Source organism: Melospiza melodia, chromosome 6 (assembly GCF_035770615.1).
Source record: "Melospiza melodia melodia isolate bMelMel2 chromosome 6, bMelMel2.pri, whole genome shotgun sequence".
NCBI classification, from domain to species: Eukaryota; Metazoa; Chordata; class Aves; order Passeriformes; family Passerellidae; genus Melospiza; species Melospiza melodia.
Genome location: NC_086199.1, coordinates 56,055,295 through 56,076,195, shown reverse-complemented (window position 1 = coordinate 56,076,195; position 20,901 = coordinate 56,055,295). Strand labels below are relative to the sequence as shown.

Genomic DNA, 20,901 nt, shown 5'->3' with positions numbered 1-20,901 from the left:
GGTCGCTTTCGGGCGGATTCGGGCGCTGCCCGTTCGGGCGTCTCCGTTCGGGCCGGCGAGCGGAGCTCGGGCGCGATCGGAGAGGACTCGGCACACATCGGCGCTTCTCGCTACCGCCTTCGGCTGAGATCGGACACCGCTCGAGCGCGCTCGGGACTCTTCGCCTCGCCGGGCCGCACCGCTCGGGGACTCGGCCGCGTTCGGGCGGGCTCGGGTCTCACCCGATCCGTCAGGTACCGCTTCGGGCCGCGCCGCGCGGACTCGGCCGCGCCCCATTGGCCAGCCGGCAGGGAGCGCGCGCGCCGGCCGCATTCGCACGGGGCCCGAGCGGCTCGGGCCGCTTCGGGCCTCATCGGAACTCGGTCGAAAGGCCCCGAACACGTTCGTCAGCGGTCGGGCAGACTCGGCTGCGCTCGGCTCGCCGGTCCCCCCTGCCCGCAGGACCCCCCTCAGGCGCGCCCGGGGGGGGAGGCGGAGCGGGCTCGGCCACCCCCGGCCCCGCGCATGGAGCAGCGCGACGGCGACTCGGCCGCCAGACAGCTCGATTTGCCCGCGGGACCGGGGCAGCAGCGGGAGCCACCGCAGGCAGCGGAGGGGGAGGCGGAGCCCGAGGAGCAGGAGGAGGCGGTAACGGTGATGGCGGCAGACGCCGGGCACATCGAGATGGGAGCACCGCCAATGCCAAGCGCCGACGAGGCCGCCGCCGCCGCTGCCTTCGCAGGTCAGGGCGGGCAGCGCTCCCTCAGCCCGCCCGGGGCTCCCCCAGCCCGGGCTCCGGCCCCCACACAGCCCCCGGGGCTCGGGCTGGGACAGCGAGCTCCCTCAGGGAGCGCTCCCACCGCCTCGCCGAATCCCACACTCCGCCCCTTCACACACAGTAAAGAGCGGGAGGCGCCCGGTGCGCCTGAGCCGCGGCCCCGTGTCCGCACAGCCAAGCGCCCCCAGTCACACAGCAGCGTCGTGCAGCCGAGCTGCACTGCCACAGAGGCCAGAGCCTTCGCCCGCCTCAGCGGCTGTTGTTCTTTCACCCTCACCCACGTGGGAACCCAGAGATTTGAGCCAGGCCAAGCGCTGAACACTGCAGGAGCGCTGGGCTGTGCCGTTGTCAGCTCTTAACTGGGCGACGTGCACAGGTCATGGCACCATGGGAATTAATACATGACACGGGCAGAATCTGTTGTTCAATTTATCCTGATGTCTGCCAGTCACCCCTATTTAAATAAAAGCACCACGGCTTGGAGTATCCCTAGTACAGGCACCATACTTATTTTTCTCTTCGTTCATCACACTGATAGTGACTGCCCTGGTTTCATGGAGGTTAAAGCCTGTTGAACCCAAAGATTAATAGAAATCAGAATGATTGTGTTCCTAACAACTTACAGGTGCAATGAAAAATGAAATTAATTTAGAAAGGAAGGAAGAAGGAATTTTTCAGATGTTCATCAGGCTCTCTGCATGAAGCAGAAAATTAAATTAACCCTGTTTTACATTCCAGAAGTCACCACAGTGACAGTAGCCAACGTGGGGGCCTCTGCAGACAATGTTTTCACCACGTCTGTGGCCAATGCAGCTTCAATTTCAGGACATGTGTTGGTAAGTCTGTCCTTTCATTTGAGGGCCTTGACAAAGTTTCTCAGTGTAAATGAAGAGCTGTACTAAGGTCAAAGGCTTGTTTTCATTGTAATATCCAGGCACTAATCTACAAACCCATTAGCTGGGGGACATACAGGGCTTTTATTCCTAACTTTTTTACCTTTCCACCCCACATATTTGTCTGGTAACAGAGCTGGTAACCTGGAACATGAAATCTTTGAATTTGTTTCAGAGACTCAAAAATTAACCTAATAACTGCCATACAGATTGGAGTTTTGGGGTGCCTGTGAAATCTATTTGTGTTGAAATGTTTTAATCAATTTAAACTCTTTATTTCTTCTGCAGTCTGGGAGAACAGCCCTCCAAATTGGGGACAGCTTGAACCCTGAGAAAGCCACTCTGATAGTGGTGCACACGGATGGCAGCATCGTCGAAACCACCGGGATCAAGGGGCCTTCAGCACCTCTCACACCAGGTATTAGACAGTCTGCTTCTGGTGGGTCACTCTCCCACAGGGATGGCTTCTACTCCACTCATCTTTCTGGAATCTAAAACTATGTGCATAATTTTATAAGGATGCTTTTCCCTCTTTTAAAAACTATAAAGTTGTTCAGATTGGAAAAGACTTTTAAGATATCAAGGCCTCACACAGTATTTTGTGTATTTCTTGGGAATGAAAGAGTCCTTTTTTTGTTTTTTAATTTTTTTCCTGTCAGAAATGTGTTCAATTTCTTCATTCTTTGCCCGAACCCTGGCAAAGAAGCTGCTTGAAAAATCTTGCCCTGTTACCAGGCTTTCTACACCCATCCCACCCCCAAGGGCACACGGATAATTTTAACATGGTTAATAAAAATCTGTGTCTCCCAGTTCTGCACGTGTTCTTTCCACGGCTCCTGGAACGCATTTTCATGTCCATTCAGGCTGATACTTTAGTGTCTGTGTCGCTGAGGTTTTGTTCAGGGCTGCCTGGCAGTTTCCTTGTCGCCCACGAGATGGCACAGCAAACCTTCAGTGCTCCAGAGCTTCCCACAGGATGGGCTCTGGGAAGGGGAATCTCCAGCCAGCTCCTTTCACCATAGCTTACACGTGGTGTAAGGATCAGGTCACAGTCTCAGAGTTATTCCCTGTTAGAGCCCATTTCCTCAGGTCCTCTTTGCTTAATTCTCAGTTCATTCAGGCTGAGCTTTTTGTGCTGCTTCATTATGGGGGCGTTCCAGCTGCTCCAGTCAACCCAGCCAGGCATGGGATGGAACACCACTCTGCCTTTTGGTTGCTGACACCTTTCTTTTCTCTTTCCTGCAAGGACCACAGTCTCCTCCTACCCCTCTGGCAGCCGTCCAGGGGAAGAGTGGAACCAAGTACAACTGGGACCCGTCCGTGTACGAGAACGAGCTCCCGGTGCGGTGCCGGAATATCAGCGGCATTCTGTACAAGAACAGGCTGGGCTCAGGTAACTGCCACCAGGCTGAGGAGGGGCACAGCTCCTTCTCTTCCTGCTCTACTCTTTTAATCAGGCTGTTCTTAAGGGCTGATCGTGACAGGAAAAAAAACCAAGAGAGTTTCCAAGACAGCCCAGAGTCTTTTGATTTTACTGTTCCCTTTTGTTTTGCTTTTTCTTCAGAGGGTTTTTAACTTTTTCTTAAACCTGCAAATATCCAGGCTGCCATGCAGTGAGTCTCCTCAGTAATAGGCTCACTCCTTTAATGATTTTTTTGTCTCATAAGTAGACTCGTGTTTTTGCAAAACTCTGAAGAATCCCTGCTGGAATGCAAATAGTTTTTTCTCTTCACGGGGCTTCTGAGCTCTTCCTCTTGTCTTTTATCCCTGTGGGGAAGCTGGGGAAGCTGCAGCAGAAATTGCCAGCCAGCCTGGCTGCGCAGTGCAGTGCTTGCTTTGTGGGCACAAAGTTTTTTTCTAAACCCACCACAAACACAAAAAAGATCAGAAATTTAATTGCACATTGAGGAAAGACTTAAATTTGTGGTGTTTGTCCAATAAAGACTTTTCTTTTTTACGGAGGAGTAATTTTTACAGCCTTTTGAGACCCAGAGTTGGAGCTCTGAACATGCCCATCATTGTCACAGCCATGATAATAAATGGACATAGTTACCCAAGAGCAATGGGTATATTTAGTGGTTCTTACAGATTAACTGCTATTTTGTCCAGCAATTTTAATATTTTCTTCTTTAGAGAAGTGGCAAAATTATCCTTAACCTGGACTAACAGAGTATTTTGTTGCTTTACTGCAGGAGGCCGGGGCAGGTGCATTAAGCAAGGGGACAACTGGTACAGCCCCACGGAGTTCGAGGCCATGGCGGGGCGAGCCAGCAGCAAGGACTGGAAGAGGAGCATCCGCTACGCCGGGCGGCCCCTGCAGTGCCTTATCCACGTACGGTTAAGTTTGCTCCCTCCTTTCTGCAGGAAGGGGCAGCTGGAGCCAGGTGTGATGGCACCAGGAGCAGTGCTTGGTTTGGTTGAGGGGCAGTGATGTAGGGGAATTGGTTTTCATATGTCTCAAAAGCACACTGGGAAAGAGTTTCTGCAGGGTGAAGTCCAGCCTTGAGCTCTGTCACAGGAGTTGAGCTCTCACCTGTGATACTGTAATTCAGTGTCCTGAACTCCTTCAATGTCTTTGCCTGCCACACATTCTTCATTTTCACCATTCATTATTTGGGTCCTCTATTTGAGTCTCCTGGAGAACTTGGCATAACCACTAGGCTGACAGTCGATTTCTGTTTGAGCAGAAATCAAATCTCAAATTCATATATCCTGGCCTTTGGGTGTGGAAATGGTTTGGTTTTCCTTTTCTCTCCTTTGACCCTCTCACCCCATTGCACTGTACAGCATCCAGGAGGGAATGGGTACCACTCTGGGAGCCATCCACATTTTTTAGCAGGATCAAGGTGTGCTCTGGGTGATTTTGGTGACTCTCATGCTGAACTGGTGACTTCTGATTCCAGGATGGGATTTTAAATCCCCATGCTGCCTCGTGTACTTGTGCTGCTTGCTGTGACGACATGACCCTGGTGAGTGGGAGGCTTTACATCCATTACTTTAGGAACTAATTATTTTTGTTGGACAAATTAACCAGTCAAGTTGCCACACAGCTCTTGGGTGAGCAGGTCATGAATGTCCTGGGAATTGAGTGCCCTGACACATGAGTGTTCAGGGACAACTGCTTTGTCCCTGCCCTGTGGAGAAAGGAGATAAGGAGCTGCTGGCATTATTGCAGACCCTCAGTAAAAGTAGATCCTACTTAGTGCTTTTTTTCTTTTTTTTTTTCTCATTTTCTAATTAATATATCTATGCAAAATGCCTTTTGGGGATGTCAGTGCTATTCATGATTTTTGACTCAAATTTCACAATGTTTTGAGTTGGAAAATATTTTTGTAAAGAAGTAACAATCTTATGATAGGTCAGTATTTTCATTTTAAAACTACTTGGGGTTTTTTGTTAGTTGATTAGGAGTTTGATTTTTTTGCTAGCTTGTTTCAAAAATGAGATTTAAATCCTGAAGCAGAAGACTTTATCTTGACCTGGTGCTTTGCCTTTCTTTTCTGCTATGAACTGGCTGATGTGCTCATTTTCTAGCCTGGAACTTCTTCCTCTCTTCTCCTCCCTCTTTTTCTCTTTTCTTCCACCACCTTGGCCAGCAGCTGATTATCTGCCCGGTTCTACTCCTTAAATAATAGTGGGAAGATGTTGAATTTGTGCCTCTTCAGCTGGAGGGAGCTGAGTTTAACTTTTCTTTTTTATTCAAAGTTCTTTTTGTTTGGAAAACTTTTAAGTGCTTTGGTCTGTTGTTGCAAACCACACATCATGCATAGGGATCTGTGCTTCTGTTCCTGGAAAGATGAGTGTAAAACCAAAGTCTCCAAAGAGATGCCTTAGCTAATGCCTTTTCCTTTTTTCTTTTCATTTTCTTTCTGGTGTTTTTCTACCCAGAGTGGCCCTATACGACTCTTTGTGCCATATAAAAGGCGGAAAAAAGAAAACGAAATACCGGCAACTCCAGTGAAGAAGAATTGTTCCAAAAACATCACTCTGCTTCCAGCCACTGCTGCAACTACGTGTAGGTTCTTTTCTCCTGGTAAAAATTGCTTCCTTTCTTTGGAGAGTTGCCCTGCTAGGTGTTTTATGTCTGTTAGTGGCCCCTTGGAACTGTCCAGCTGAGAAAAATGTCCTATTTTTTGGTCACATTCTTTTCATAGGATGATTTTATTGTCTCAGTGTCACTTCCTATTTTATAGGAAGTAGCACAGTGTTGCCACATCTGAACACAAGTTGAATAGGAAAAAGTGCAGCTCTAGACCTCCAGGAGACTCAGGTTTAAGCATTGTGACATCCTTGTGCCTTGAACAGTAGGTTTCATATTTTGTGCTCAGAGAGGTTTGGATGATGTCCTGTGCCTGGAATTGTTCAAGGCCAGGCTGGATGGGGCTTGGAGCAGCCTGGTTTAATAGAAGGTGCCCCTGCCCATGGCAGGGTGGTGGAAGGAGATGACCTTAAGGTCCCTTCCAAGCCAAAGCATTTCAGGATTCTGTGGTTATAGTATATGATTATATTGCCCCCTGTACCTGCTCTCAGTGGGGGGAGAATTATGGGATCCTGGCCTGGATCCTTAGTGGATTTTAGGTTGATTTTTCACAAATAACAACCGAGAAATTTCCTGTTGGAATTAGGTTTGAGAGAGGCTGGCCCTTCTCTGCTCTGCCAGAAATCCCCATTCCATCCTCTGAGCTTCTTTGTGTCCCTTAGAAGCTGGAGTAAGATTTGTGCTATTCCTTGCAAAATATCCTGGAAGCAGCTAGAATGAAACCCCCAGCCTGAAAGTCGTTAATGAAGGAGGCAGAGGGTGATGCTTTGATCTGCACTGAATCCCTCTCCAACATTCAGCTTTGTCAGTTACTGGTTTGATTGGCAAATTATCTGTGTGAGAACAGGAATTAATTTGCAAGCTGATCCAGCTCACACATCCCCAGTCACATCCATTTGTCCTCCTGCTCTTGGCATGCTGGCATCATCTGCAGGTAACAGTACAAAGTGAGTCAAGGAGGAAGCAACAGAAATCTAAAAAAAGAACAGAAAAGTAAGATTAGATCATCAGCAACAGTGGGAGGAGAAACACACAAGGATTCTGCAGAGTTGTTTTATGGCTTTGGTTTTTTTAGTCTCCAGATAGGTTGAATCTGTATTAGTTTTTTATGTGAGATGCTGTGAGGCTGCTCCTTCTCTCATGCTGGCACTGGAAGAGAGAACTTCTTGTTTTGGTGGCCAAATACTTCAGCCAGGAATTTGTAGCTACAGTATTTTAAAATTTAATTATTGTGTGCCACAGAATCAGACCATCACCAATTAATGGTACCAGTTAAATAATCCTCTTCAAAATGGATTTTAAACATTCAGAAGCCACTCAGGTATAATTATCCAGAAGGATTTTGTGCCTTGTTCCTTGCATTGGCTGAGCACATTCTAGCACTTTGTGTAGATAAACAGCTAAAATTGCCCAGCTGTCATGGAATTAGCTGTAATCCACAAATTGTTGTGTTGATTTAAGTAACAACAAACACTCTTGCTAAAATTGTCATAAAGCAGCCAGAAATTAATGGGGTGTGTGGCCTCAATGAATCTTTATGGGAAGTGTTATGTTATGGTTCATAAAAGAACTGAAAGTGTGGTGATTTGGGAGATACTAGGTTGTAAATTAACATTTTGGCCTCGTGCCCCCAGAGCCTTGGAAGGACAGCAGAGTCTTCAGAAACCCCTTGGGGCTTTTATTCCCCTTTCCAACTGCACTGGTCAAAGGAGTGATCCAAACTGGGTTGTCCCAGGCTGGTGATCTGTGAGTCCCCTGAGCTTGGGTGGTGCAGCACAGGGATAACAGCAAACAGCTGGACAGGCATGTCCTCTGCACTGAGTGTTAATTATGAAAGTGCTTTAATGTTTCCAGTCACCGTGACTCCCTCTGGACAGATCACAACCTCGGGGGCGCTGACCTTCGACCGCGCGTCCACCGTGGAGGCCACGGCCATCATCTCAGAGAGCCCAGCACAGGGGGATGTTTTCACTGGAGCCACTGGTAAGAGCTCAGCTCTCTCCTAGACAGCCATGGGGAGGAGGAAAAGAGGTTTGGATGCCCGCTGCTGAACATTTTGAATGCAACACAAAGGATTTATTTCTCAAGGGAGACACTGCCCAAGGCACTGTCTTTCCTGTGAGGTCATTTCAGCAATTTGAAATCTTAGCAGTTGCACCAAAGGAGAAGCTTTGCCCAGGTGTGGCAGCTGCTAATGTTCACCTCTACTGAGTTCCTAGGATTTATGTTCATCTCTGGAATATTTTTTTTTAACTCCTCATTTAACCTGAAATACTACCAAAAAACCTTAAATTAGGTGAGGGTTGAAATGGAGTGAAAATGCCAGGATAAATCAAACAAAATATAAATGCATGACATACATTTCAGTTCTCTCAGTCTGAGTCATGCTTTGGGTTGTGAGCTTTCCTGGGGAAATCATCTTGCTCCAAGAATGAGTTTGGAGCCCTGTGATGATTGTGGCTATTTCAATATGTGGGATGTAACTAAGGAACCTGTGGCTCTAAAGGTGAAAGTAGAACATGGTGGAGCAAGGACCAGGATTCCTTGCTTGCTGACTGTGTGAGATCCTGCTGCTGTTTCACATTTTCAACCCTTGGGAATTACCACAAAGTGTAGGAACTTGTATAAAACATAAAAACGTAGGGGTGAATGCAGTGTAAGGAACACCTGCCAGGTGTGTCAGTGATTCCCAGGCCCTTGTTCTCCTGCAGTTCAGGACACCAACGTCCAGCAGCCTTGCCGGGTGTCTCATCCAGAGCCTCACTATCCCAGTTACCAGGACAACTGCCAGATCTCACCCTTCCCTGAGGCTGCACTACCAACGTCTCATCCCAAAATCGGTATGTTTGCTCTCCCTGTGCTTCAATTTCCTCCCATCTTTCTCAACAAAGGTAAAGACTGGAGAAGAAAAATAAACTTTGCTCTCTTTTGCTTGTGAGTTTTACAGATACTAAGATTTGGACAAGCAGGTTTCCCCTTTGTGGGAAATTTTTCACTCTTTATTGAGAGCTTTGATTTATTGATTGTGCCAAAGGCAGCTGCTGTGATTCTGCATCATGAGTTGTCTTGCATTCCCTGCTGTTCCTGAAGTTTTTGCTTCCAGACTTTTGTCTCTTTGGGCACTGTGGCTGAACATTTATTTAGTGTTCGATCTGAGGAGAACAAACCCAATTAAAATCATGCCACAGAAGCCTTTTCTAGACATCCCTTTACTCCGGTGATGCGTGCTGGGGGTACTTTTGACCAGGTTTAGTGTCAGTTTTCAATCCCCTCTGTATGACCCTTATTTATTTATTTGGAGTGGCATAGGATGTTCCTGGTCTCCAGAGTCAGATCTTCTTGTGTTTAAGACTTAGTCAGATCTTGATGTTACTAATTAAACATTGATTGTTTTCTCACCAGTGAATACTTTCTCTTGCCTGATGTACTTGTGCCAAAAAAACCCAAACTAGGTGAGGGTTGAAATGGAGTGAAAAATGCCAGGATAAGTCAAACAAAATATAAATGCATTGTATACATTTCAGCAGTTTGAATTGGAATTGGAAGAGGAATTGGAAGTAATTCCTGTTTGATATGTTATCAAATGCCAGGCAGGGATAAATACTGTGCTGGAAATGGAGAGTGGGAAAGGCTCTTGTGCAAACAGACATTGATAAAAAAGACTGGTTTATCTCATACTCATATCTAAGCGCAAATAGTTCCACGCCACTCGTGTGCAAATTCATTAAAATTACTGTTTTAATTAAGGGTGTTTTGAGGTAAGAAGTCTGCACAACCCTGAGGCTGATGCTACCTTCTTTGTACCAGTAAAGAATTCAGTGGGGAATGTCAAGGTCAGTGTTGGTAGATGTGAATGTCTTGGACTGAATTTTATGGCAGATGGTGAGTATTTATTGCTAGAATTACATTTTGGAAAAGGAAAGCCAGATAACATTTCTTCCTGGAATGTTACCTAAGCTGAGCTTATGCTGTGTATGGTGGAGTTCTGGGTCTGGATTCAATTTTGTCATACCCTGATCTCCCGGTGTACACACAAACCTAATGTGAAAAGTAACTGGTTCAGTGACACAGTAACTGCTGTGTTATTGAAGGGCTTCCCAACCCATGGTTTTGGGAAGTCCATGTTTGGAATACACTCACGTGGAGGTAATGGTGACTGTCTGGGGTAAAGTCCAGTGTCTGGCCAGGGTTGTGTAAAGGTCAGAATTCAGGAAGCACAGAGAGTGTGATGTGGATCAGTACTTGAATTTTGTGGTTTGCAACCTGAGAATTGACATCTGGGCAGGATCATCAGGATGTTTCTGTAAAGTATTGGGTCACTGAGTGACTTACTCTGACCTTACTTAGCCGTGGCTGAGGGAAATGTTCTTGGCAGTGGTGGAGGAGTTCCTGGGAATGCTGCTTTCACTGCATCATGGTGCTTCTCCACAGCAGTTCTGGGAGGTGTTAAACTCTTCCCAGGGTCATCCAGGTCAAGAGGAGGCATTCTTGTCCTGTGGGCTCATTCTGCCCAGATGTGCACTTGATGTTGCAGAAGGAACAATCTGTTTAACAAACATTTTCCTGGGCTGGAAATTCTGCAAACCACATTTTAAAAAAGAAACCAAACACCACAAAAAAACCACAAAACCCAACACCCTGCCACCACCACTACTTGATGGAAATGAAACCCCCTAACTGTCTGTATATTCTCTCTTGTTCCTCATGTCCAGTGTTGACGTCTCTGCCTGCCCTGGCGGTGCCCCCCCCGACGCCCACCAAAGCCATGTCGCCGTCGGTGGTGAACGGGCTGGAGGTGACGGAGCAGCGCAGCTGGCTCTACCTGGAGGAGATGGTCAATTCCCTGCTCAGCACAGCTCAGCAGCTGAAGACTCTGATTGAGCAGGCCAAGCAGGCCAGCTCCTCCTTCCGTGAGGCTGCTGTCACACAGGCCAAGATCCAGGCTGATGTGGAGAGGAAAGAGGTAACCGTGCCACAGCGGCTCAGCCATGGGCACCTTTGGGGCTGAGTGGTGAGCAGAGTAGTTGCTGGCTGGAGCAGTGGTACTGGAAATTGTTTCTCCAAGCCTTGAAAGCAATGTTAGCAAGAGAAATCTTCCCAAGTTATTTGTATCCTGGGGAAAGGAATAAAGTTCCCTGGAATTCCAGGAGCTGTGGGCAGCAGGCTGGTTGTACAGACTGTTTGGTGTCACGATCCTGAGCTCTCCCATCAGCTGTCCATAAAGTTATGGGATGTGGGCACTGAGTCCTGATCTGTGGAAGCTGGTGAGTGTTCAGCAGTGCAGTGGCAGCTGTCAGGTGAGCTGGGCTTTCAATAGGATATGTGGAACAGCTTAACACAGAGTTTATGGGGAAGTGTTCTGTCCCAAGGTAAAAGAGGGAGTCGGGGAGGATTCTTTTTGATAGATTTCTCAGATGAAAATAAAGCACAAATGCGGCAATATTGTATCTGAATATAAAGAAGGGTGAGCGTCCTACTGAAGGGGCATAGAAAAGAGAGCAGAGAGGAGAAAAGAGAGACGGAGAAAGAAACAGAAGACAGGGACAGCGTTACTGCTAGCACGCCGGTGCTCTGTCAGCGCCAGCTCAGAGGCGGAGCGTGCGTGTTGCCAGGCGCGGCGAGACCCCGAGGCTTTTGTCAGTGCTCGGGCGCAATCTTACGGCGGCGGCAGCAGCAGCAGCAGCAGCAGCAGCGTGTCCCCGGCGGTGGCAGCGAGCCGCCCTGCGCGGCTCCTGTGAGCGGCTGCAAGCTCGTGGTGGCTGCAGGCGGCAGCTGCGGGCTTGTCTGGGCGCAGGCGGTGACGCCAGGCTGGTGTTCCCGGGCTGAGTGCTGGGGCGGGCAGCGCACAAACACCGCGGCGGCCGCGGCTGGGCGCAGATGGCTGCAGCTGTGCCTGGGAAGCGCGGTGGAGGCAGCGGGCTGTGGAGGCAGCGGGCTGTGGAGGCACCCGCTCCGTCGGGGAGGCAGCGGAGCACAAGGTCATCTGGTTGGCAGAAGCAGGGCAAAGCAGGTAGGGGCAGGGAAGCAGGACCACAAGGAGGAAAAGGTGAGGGGTGGGGGGGAAGAAGGGCCAAGGTGATTCTCCCAGCAAGCTTCTGATGCCTCCAAGAAACCCAAAGCAAAAGGACTCGCCATTTTGTCACAGTTAGCCACTTTTATGTGCTAAGGCTCCTTCCACAGCCCGATTGTACCGATATTCTTCATGGGAATCCGAGCCTTTGCCCTACCGGCGAGTGGGGCGGGTCGCTGACTGGCTGATCCTGGAGGTTTTTTCAGCCCTGATTGGCTGCGAGGCAGAGCCCTCACAGGAACAGGGTTACCAGTACGTGTACAGACATGTATAACTTACAGGAATTCTTCACCCTATGTGTAACATAGGTCGAACCATAAATAAAAATCAGATTGATCCCTCTCAGAAAGATATGCAGTAAAGTTTAGAGGGGTTTTACTGAGAACTCTGCAAGCAGAGCTTACTCACACGAGTCCCGGTGGTAGGACTGGCAGGCTGCCTGTCCTCTCAGGAGCCTTGACTGGTTCCCATCTTCTCTCTGTTGTGAATTATCCACAAGGACTGCCCTCTTCTCCTTGCTCTTCTTCTATGTAACTGATGCATGGTAGGGATCTCGGATCCTTCTGACCACCAGCTCATGCATGCACCCAACTATAGCTTCATCCTGAAGGTGCTCTCCCTTTCCCACAGATCCACAGCTGGTGTGAACTAGGGAGAGAGAGGTGGGGGGCAGTGTTGGAACCATCAGTAGCTGCTGAACTCCCTTCCCAAACACCACTTTCCTGCTGGTGCCATCAGCATTGTGCTAACATCAGTTTTCCACTGAATCCATAGGCATGAGTGTGCAGCAACAGGCCTGGAAGAGAGGTGTGGGAAGACTTTGCTGGAAGCTGAGGACCCCTAGGACAGTCCTTGCAGCCTCTTTGGTATTCTTTGCCATGCTAAACTCTCCCATACGATGCATCTTTGATGTGCAGGTGTGTGATATGTTGGGAGTCTAATCCTTCCCTGCCTCCCTCCTGCAGAACAGGTGCCGGTGCTGCTGCCCAGGCTTGGGCTGGCTACTGCTGGAAAGCTGCACAGAGTGGGACGCTGAAATATTGGAAGCTTTGGCACAGTTGAGTGATAAACATCTGCTTTTGTTTAGCTTCACTCTGCTTTTTTTCCAGTCTATGTGCATCCTCCCTTCTGTTTATCCTCACAGTGGTTTCTGGAATGGTTATTCAGTCCCTTCTCCACACCCTCTGATCCAAAACCAGCTCTCTTTGATGTTCTTCTAGTTACTTCTTGTCCTGGGAATGGGAGTTAGAATCCCTCCTGTGTATGGATTAAAGCTGGCTTGACATGGGAAGGATGAGCACATGAATTCCAGAGAAAACCCCTTTCCCAGGAACTGCTGCATGCCCAGTTACACCACTTGAGTCTCACCATTCTCTGTGTGTAGTGGGGACCTCCACACTTGTGCACTGTGGTGAAACCACAATACTCATGCTGATATTTTTTTATCATCCAGACAATTCTAAGCTGGGCTGCCTGCTGGAACCATCCAGGCAGTGTCACAAGTACCACAAGTACCTATCTCTGAATGAATTCCTGCTTGTGAATTCCATATATGGACAAAACTCTGTGTTCCTGGATACAGGGAAGCAATTACACTAAAGGTCAAAGAACTGGCTCTCTGCTTTTGTGTTGGTCAAAGGGCCTTTCCCAGTTTTCTAGTGGTTTGTAACTCAGTTTCCCACTCTGAGTATGTATGTGGTTCCGTGGCTTTTTGGGCAGTTAAGGTATATGAGAGGCAGACAGAGAGGCCTTCATGCCCTTCAGGTAGGGGATTTTTTATGGACCAGTTTAATACAAAGGAAATTGGTGCTTAATTAGCACTTAGTTCATTCCACTGATAGAACTTCAAGGGTGAGCAAACAGGGGGAGCCTTTCCTGGTGGTGTCCTTGTGTCAGAGCTGCAGTGAGGCTGGGCCGCAGATGAGATGATAACAGAGCTGCAGACTCAGCTCTTCCTGGAAGGGTGACTTAGTACAGAGCAGTATTGGAGAGATCTGATAGAAACAAGCTGGTTCCCAACTGGACACAAACTTAGGTCCCTCGTTTTATGTTACACACCACTCACTATAGTGTATTTCAGTATTATTATTTAATGAGCTTTGGAGTCATTAAATAGCACAAATGAGCTGTCCTGCTCCCATAGAGCAGTAGTTAGGTTGCCTTAGCTTTAAACAGCAGGAGCTGTGCTCTGTGCTGGGCAGTGTTGGTGGTTGTGGGACTCAGACAGCTCTGAAGTGTGTCTGATGTGAGGGGTTTGCACTCTGCCTCCCTCCTTGTACCATCTTAACCCTGTGTCAGGGGCTGGGAACATCCTTATCCCTTTTGAAAGAACTGTTTCAAATGCTGTAGATAAAGGCTTCACCAGCAGGAAAGTTTTTTAGCACATAATTTAGTATTTTGGCAGTTCTGACATGCACTCAGTTGCTTTCTTTGTACTTCTTAATTTCTGTAAATTTGTTCAAGGGTCATGGTTTGTTGAGCAAATTTCAAGACAGAGGATCTCCTTCAAATTTTGTTTCCATCTTTCCCACAAGTCATTTTGATGTCCCTGGGTAAGTCCTTGGCCTCACTGTGCCTCAGATGAAAATAACACTTCCTTCCCAGAGAGCTCATGTGCAAGTTTGCAGAGTGTTAGGAGCCTCTGAGTATGGTTACATTTGTGTTACTTAGAAGTCCTGGGGAATGATATCCCAAAAGAAAAGCAAACCAGGAGCCCTCCAGCTCCATGTTTGTATGAACTTCCAGAATGCCTCATGATATTACAAAAAAAAAAATGGAAATATGGAGAGATTTATAAGGTTTTTCTGAATTGCAGCATTTTGTGTGGGGTTAGTTAAATACAACTGCTCTGGCTGAATTTCATGTGGCTGTTAAGAAACAGTTCTGGAGTATCATTAGTAATTAGGTTGTGGTTGAGTATCTGATCCCCTGGTTAATATCTCCATTTGGTTTTACTGCATTTTTTGGTAAGGGGAAGACATCTGGGAATTTAGGGTGAGTGGAGTAACAAAGGCTCAGTGTGTCTTGCAATAGATATTTGACATTTGCAGATCAGGCCCAAAATGAAGAGATTAAAGGCAGGACTGACATGTTGGTGTGCTTGGGCAATGTAATTTTTCTGAGTGTGCATTAATCCAGTGTTTATATCAGATAAACTTTAAGATGGGGACGTTACACATACTCACTAAATTCTGTGCCAGAATTGCTGGGGAATAATAAAGAGATTCAGGAAATGCATTAATTGTATTTTCTGTATAAGTTGAAGAGAATGAGTGTTGAAATCCCACAAATGTTTTAATTGGAATAGCCCTCTGTAAAGCAGAGATGCTTCTGGAGCCCTGCCTGTTTGAAAGCAAGGTGGAAAATTAAATCAGCAAACAGCTGGGGCATCTGAATGCTTTTTAAGAAAGATTAAACCAATTCAGGGCTGGAGAATATGAAATTAATCTAAAAAGGGTTGGACAGTTAAGAAATAGTCTCTGGTCAGCAAACATTGGCTTGTGTATTCCAAACTAGCAGTGATACTCTTGGGAATTGGAGATTCTGCATTTTGTGGGGCTGTTTCTGTGAGAGATCTGAATGTGTCTGGCTTGTTCCTCTCTCTTATCACACCTTTTCCTTCTCCATGGTTTGTGCATGGCTGGAATTGCCTTGTCAAATAGGGCAAAACCAAATCACACCCCTGGCAGGCCACAGCAAGAGGCTTCTCTGCCTCCACCTCCATCTGCCTAGAGTTTTTTAATTTAATTTCTGTCACGGTAATATCCAGGTTTTGAAGGTTGTGGTTTCACAGGAGAATAAATACTGTGCTCTCAGGTCATATACTTGTAAATTAAGCCTTTAATCTCCTTATGTGTTGAGTCAACTCCTGGATGAACCTGCTTGGCCTGGAGGAAGGGATTCAGCTTTTTTGGACTTTTTAACTGTTCCAAATACATTTAAGCCAGGGTTAGCACATAATTAATTTGGGATTGGGTTTGGATGCCATTGGTTTGGGACTTCTGTCCCTCATTGCTGAGTGTGTTGCTGCTGCAGCAGGTACAGCAGCACCTGGTTGGGCTTGAGCTGGTGTGAAGTCATTCTGCCAGGCAGCCAAAGTGGGCTCTGATCACCTCCAGAGGACTGATGGAGTCACAACTTGTTCTACAGCCCTCTCACTCTTCTGTTTCAAGGAGGAGTAATGATTATGGTTAGTGCTGCTCCTAAAGTCTAAGGCATCTTAATTTTGTTCAGCTTTTTTTTCCCCCTAATCCTTTTTGGTGGGCTGTACCTTCCCTCCAGACTCCTTTGCCTCTTTGTGAATTAGGATCACTGGACTTGACCCAAAATTTGGCCCTGGAATGTGCCACTTGGCCCTGTTACCGTGGTGTTTTCCTCGTGTTTCCTGTGCTGATTTTCTAGTTCCCATGTGTGGGGGAGTTGCAGTCAAACCCCCCAGTTTAAGGGCAGGTGTGTGGCTGGGTGGAGTGGGGAGCTGGGTTTGGAGGAAATGCTGTACTGAACTGGCAGTTTGTCACCTCAGGCTGTTCTCTCACAGGCTCCTTGCCCTGTCTCCACATCAGGTGACAGTGTCCCTCTCCTAGAAGTGAGGAGTGAGGGGCCACCCTGTCCTCTTGCAACTGCAGTGTGGGGCTGGGCAGACACAGCTCAGCATGCAGACCCTCCATCCCAGCACCCTTCCAACCCCTCACATCGTGCTCTGGCTGGGAAATGACATGTCTGCTGTGTTCTCCTTGCAGCAATACCAGAGCCAGTTATTCCAACAAACAGAGGATGTGGATGGGAAGACAGAAATCATCATCAAGGTAGGCTGGGGATGTCTCATGTTGTGAAAAGCCTTTTGGTCTTTGTCTTATTCCATTTAAAGACTCAGAGCTGTGGAATCCTGTGCTCTGTGTCTGGCCTTCTGGCAAAGGATCTGAGCCCTTCCTTCCCTTGGCCAGTGCTCCAAGCAATGTCTCCCCTTTCCAAAGCATTCCAGATTTCTGTGCTCCTTCACCTGGCCAGGTTCATCAGTCTCCCTCACCTCTGAGTGGTGGTGCTGCAGCTCTGGTGGGTGGCTGTCACAGAGCTGTGACAGGAAGACAATTTACTTCCTTTCTGTCCTGTGAGCTGGTTTTCATAACTCCACAAGTTCTTCAGGTATTTGGAATGGGAGTTAGTTCTGGACCCATGACTGAAGCCCTTAGAGCTGTGTTGCTCAGTTCTCTTTCATATCTGCAGGTACAACCATGCCCCGTGTATTTTCCACATTTTCCAGTTACAAACAGCCCCAGTCAAGTGTCCCCTCAAGGCAGGCTTTGCAAGTCCCAAATCACAGCTTTAGGCCCTTTTTAGTGTCCCAAATCCACAGCTGCACATCAGGAGCACAAACACAGTTCAGTGTCACCAACTGTTTACTGCAGGTACATGGAAAGGTGTGAAAGAGGGTGTTAATCAGAGCACTGATTTTTGGAGTGGTTTTGCTCAGTGAGAGAAGAAGCCTGGAGGAACTGATGAGCCCACAATACTTTCACAGCCCAGCAATACTTCTTGTCACTGCTGCTGATGTGCTAATGATTTGTCAGGGATTTAATGAACTGGAAGTGGAATGTTCTGTGAAGTGCTTATTTTGGTGGTAGTTCAATGATGTTTCCACCCAAATATACAGGTTATGTTAATTGATGTCACCAAAATAAGATTAAAGCGATAGACACAAAAACATCACTTAAAAAGCAGGTGTGATTTTTCACTTGTGTATCCTATCTCACCTTGCTTCTGGATTTAAATCCTGGGCTTCTGTTAGAGCCTTCTTAATTTGATTCCTGTTTCCCTCTTGGTACTCTCCTTATGTAGTCTTGACTGGGAAAGGACCAAGGAACATATCCCATAGGAGCAGATGCCTTTTTCCTCCCTAAAACTAGGGGAAAATACCTGAAGGGTCCCATCTGTATTTTTAATCTGTTGTCCTTCCTCAGACCTTCTCTTAGACATACACAGGATTATAGACCCAACAAAACCACCAATGAAATCTGCCTTTAAACCTTTAAATTTGGGATAACCTCAGAGTTTGTGTGTCAACAGCCTGTGCACAGCCTGACATGTCTGGATGGGATACACCCGACTCCTGTAGTTACCTGACTGATGGATACCAGACCTATCTGGAGGGAGGTTTCCCTGGGGTTGTGGGGATGGATTTCCATGACCACTCAGTGTCCACACACAGTTTGGGAGGGCTTCCAGCCCAACAGAAAGAAAAACAGGTGCATTTTATTTTCCAAATGAAATTTCATTTCCTGCTAAAAGAGCAAGGAGAGTGGGTCTCTGAGGGTGTATCCAGAGGCCACTGGGCCTCTTTGTTGTGGGTTGTGTGCTGAGGCTATTTTGGGAAATGGGAGCTTTCCCACTGCTCTGGCATTCCAGCCATCACAGCACTGCTTTTGCACCTCTGTGATGCCCCTGTTTTTTCTCTGTGTGACTTGTCCCTCTCCATCCCTTCCCACAGCAATCCTGCGTCAACTGCGGGCGGGAGGCCACCAACGAGTGCACAGGATGCCACAAAGTCAACTACTGCTCCACCTTCTGCCAGCGGAAGGTATCAGCCTGCCTGTGACCTGGGGTTCAGTTCCCTGGGGAGGGCTGTGTGACCCTGGGGACAGCCAGGCTGCTTGGGCTGTCACCTGATGGGTGTCAGTACTGAGGGAGGAAGGTACAGCAGAGCCATGCAGTCAGAGCAGAGCCTTGCATGGGTTAAGCACTCCAAACCCACCCTGCCAGTGGGATCACCAACAAGGCTGTAGTGATGGGGCAGGTCTGCAAGGCAGGACAGGGTTAAAAGGGTAGAGAAGGTCCCCAGGTTTGCACACACCTTCCCAAAGGTGACCCCAAAAATCCAAGTAACACTAGAAATGAAGCATGGACACCTCACTGGGATCTGTGGGGAGATGGGAGCACTTTTACAGCCCCTTCATGCTGCTTCCTTCCTTCCCTGCTGCTCCTGCCATGGCACTGAGGACATAGTTCTCCTTTCCATTATTTGTGATGCTGCAGGTGGTACAGTGGGACAGACTCTACAATTGTGAACTTGGGAGGTGGGAACAGTGTGAAGTACAGTGGAGGAAGCTGCTGTGTGTCATGTTTCACACCAGTTCCTTACAGTGACCCTTGGCCCTTGCTTGGAGAGAAGGATGGTTCAGTTTAGCCATTACAGCTCTGCTGGGTGGCCAGGTTCAGGTTCAGGCAGAGTCAGCTGTTCTGAATTCAGTCAGTTCCAGAAGAAATCTGTTCCTGTCCTAGCTGAGCTAAGATCCAGCACAGCACTGTCCCTCAGGAGCATTCAGTGTTGAGAGCTGGCTTTCAGGAGAGGAGAGGCTTTAAGTCAAGGTTCTGACTCAGTTCTAGTAAATTTTCCATCTGACTGACACTGATATCCTGGATTGTGGTCTGTGTGGAGATGGCAGCATTCTGCTTAGTCTGATTCCACCTCTTACGCTGATCCAGTGCATGGCTCCTTTGTCCTCCATCGTTGGTCTGGTTTGTGGAGAGAGAGTGCTTCTCACACAGGGAGGGCCCTTCTCCAAGGGCCTGTTCTGCTCACAGCCTTTCCCTCTGCTCTCCCCTGGCAGGACTGGAAGGACCACCAGCACATCTGTGGCCCGTCAGCCACGGTGACGGTGCAAGGGGACGAGGTGCACGTCTCGGACAATGTGATGGAGAAGGTCACCGTGTGAGGGCGCTACCTCCGCAGCCGTTCATGGACACGCGGGGCCGGCTGGATCGGCGACCGGCGGAACGGTCTGTCCTGTGCCAACAGCACTCTTCTCACTAGCAGACTCATTTTTCATTGATTTTTTGATACTGTGACAGCACTTGTGTATTCCCAATCCCCTTCCAAAACTTTGGATAATACAGAGACTGTGAAAACCTCATCTGGAACCCTCTCCCTTCTGTCCCAGCCCCGACTGGCTTTGGGAGGCTTTGCCTTTGCCTGACTGGATCCTCCACCATGTGGATTACAGCAGTCTCCTCATCTCTCTTGAGATGGATCTGAAGCAGGTGCTGCAAGGAGATCTGCCTGTGCTTCCTCCTACTGGGGCCTCCCTACCTCTCATTAGAGAAGAGAAACAAATTTTGGTCGGTTTATTTAATTGCCTTGACAAAGTCGGTACAAGTTCTTAGTTTGGCATTGAAAGGATTTTTGGGTTTCCTGTGTTCCCTCTGTGCTGGGCAAATCTGGAACACATTGGACTTCTCCTCTTAAATATAGTTGAAAAATAACATGTTGTTAAATAAAATGTGCTGAAAGCACAGGTGTGCCCAGTGATTCCCCTTCATTCCCCAGGCAGCACTTTGTGGTACAGGTAACTGCTCAGGTGAGTGCACCAACAGCTGCATGTGTGTCTGTACTCCCTGTCTACCTGGGAGGTGTTTTCTTCACAGCTTCATTCCACAGCGTGCCTGGAATGTCACTCATAGCATCCAGCTGGCCAGAATCAGATGGGATCAAGCCCAAGGTGAGCAAAGGTGGATATGGGGCTGTCCTGTCTCTGCCCTGTAGAAGCTGCTAATTAGAGATGTGCTGACCATTAGGGAGTTACTGGCTTTGTTCACTGCAACAAAATAATTTTAATTATTAATCTACTATTTTAATAGTTAATTAAATCCTTTATTTGTTAATTAAGTTAAACCTTTGTTTGTGGTTAGAGATTTCAGAGGAGTCTTGACAGGTGCACAAGCCTCTGGTTGTTTGGTTGGGTTTGTTCTTGGCTTCAGGCATAGCCCCCATTAGGGGTCACAACCCCCATGAAGGGTCACTATTATTTGCTCTGGTTGAGGGGTCACAGTCCCTGTGAGGGGTCACTTGTCCTGGCTCTTGTTTGCTCCAGTTTGGTGATGGTGGATGAGGATGGCTGTTCAGTTCCTGCTCCAGGCAGGGTCACCTGAACCACAGAGCGACCCAACCCAACATTACACATGCTGTCAAACAGAAAATTCTATCCTGACTTACAGGAAACTTAAAAACAGAGAAAAATGCCATGGAAAAGACTCAAAGGTGAACTCCATGGAAAAGACTAGAGGTTTCTGACAAATCTATTCCTTCCACTTTGCATCTTAAAGGTCTGTTAGGTTGCATTCCATGTGTTCCAAGGCAGCAGGAGCTGGT

The 20,901-nt window shown here is 47.8% G+C and overlaps 1 protein-coding gene across 3 annotated transcripts; it reads left to right on the top strand.

Annotated features, from left to right (window-relative positions):
• The first annotated feature begins 183 nt into the window (after positions 1–183).
• On the top strand, positions 184–20,418 carry DEAF1 (DEAF1 transcription factor). Of its 3 annotated transcripts, XR_010028014.1 has the most exons (14): positions 490–721; positions 1,496–1,593; positions 1,939–2,068; positions 2,897–3,043; positions 3,843–3,982; positions 4,554–4,619; positions 5,539–5,665; positions 7,544–7,672; positions 8,401–8,529; positions 10,402–10,652; positions 12,534–12,625; positions 12,725–12,816; positions 16,499–16,564; positions 18,244–18,315. XR_010028014.1 is itself a non-coding variant. In XM_063158397.1 (13 exons), exons 5-13 carry the CDS (start codon positions 3,905–3,907, stop codon positions 19,466–19,468), a joined length of 1,041 nt encoding a protein of 346 aa, XP_063014467.1. In that variant the 5' UTR covers positions 184–233; positions 1,496–1,593; positions 1,939–2,068; positions 2,897–3,043; positions 3,843–3,904; the 3' UTR covers positions 19,469–20,418. The 3 variants fall into 3 exon arrangements, 2 of the variants coding, with proteins under 2 accessions (XP_063014467.1, XP_063014465.1); XM_063158397.1 differs by lacking the exons at positions 490–721; positions 12,534–12,625; positions 12,725–12,816 and adding exons at positions 184–233; positions 19,364–20,418 and having other exon boundaries at positions 18,244–18,333; XM_063158395.1 differs by lacking the exons at positions 12,534–12,625; positions 12,725–12,816 and adding an exon at positions 19,364–20,418 and having other exon boundaries at positions 18,244–18,333.
• The last annotated feature ends 483 nt before the right edge of the window (positions 20,419–20,901 follow it).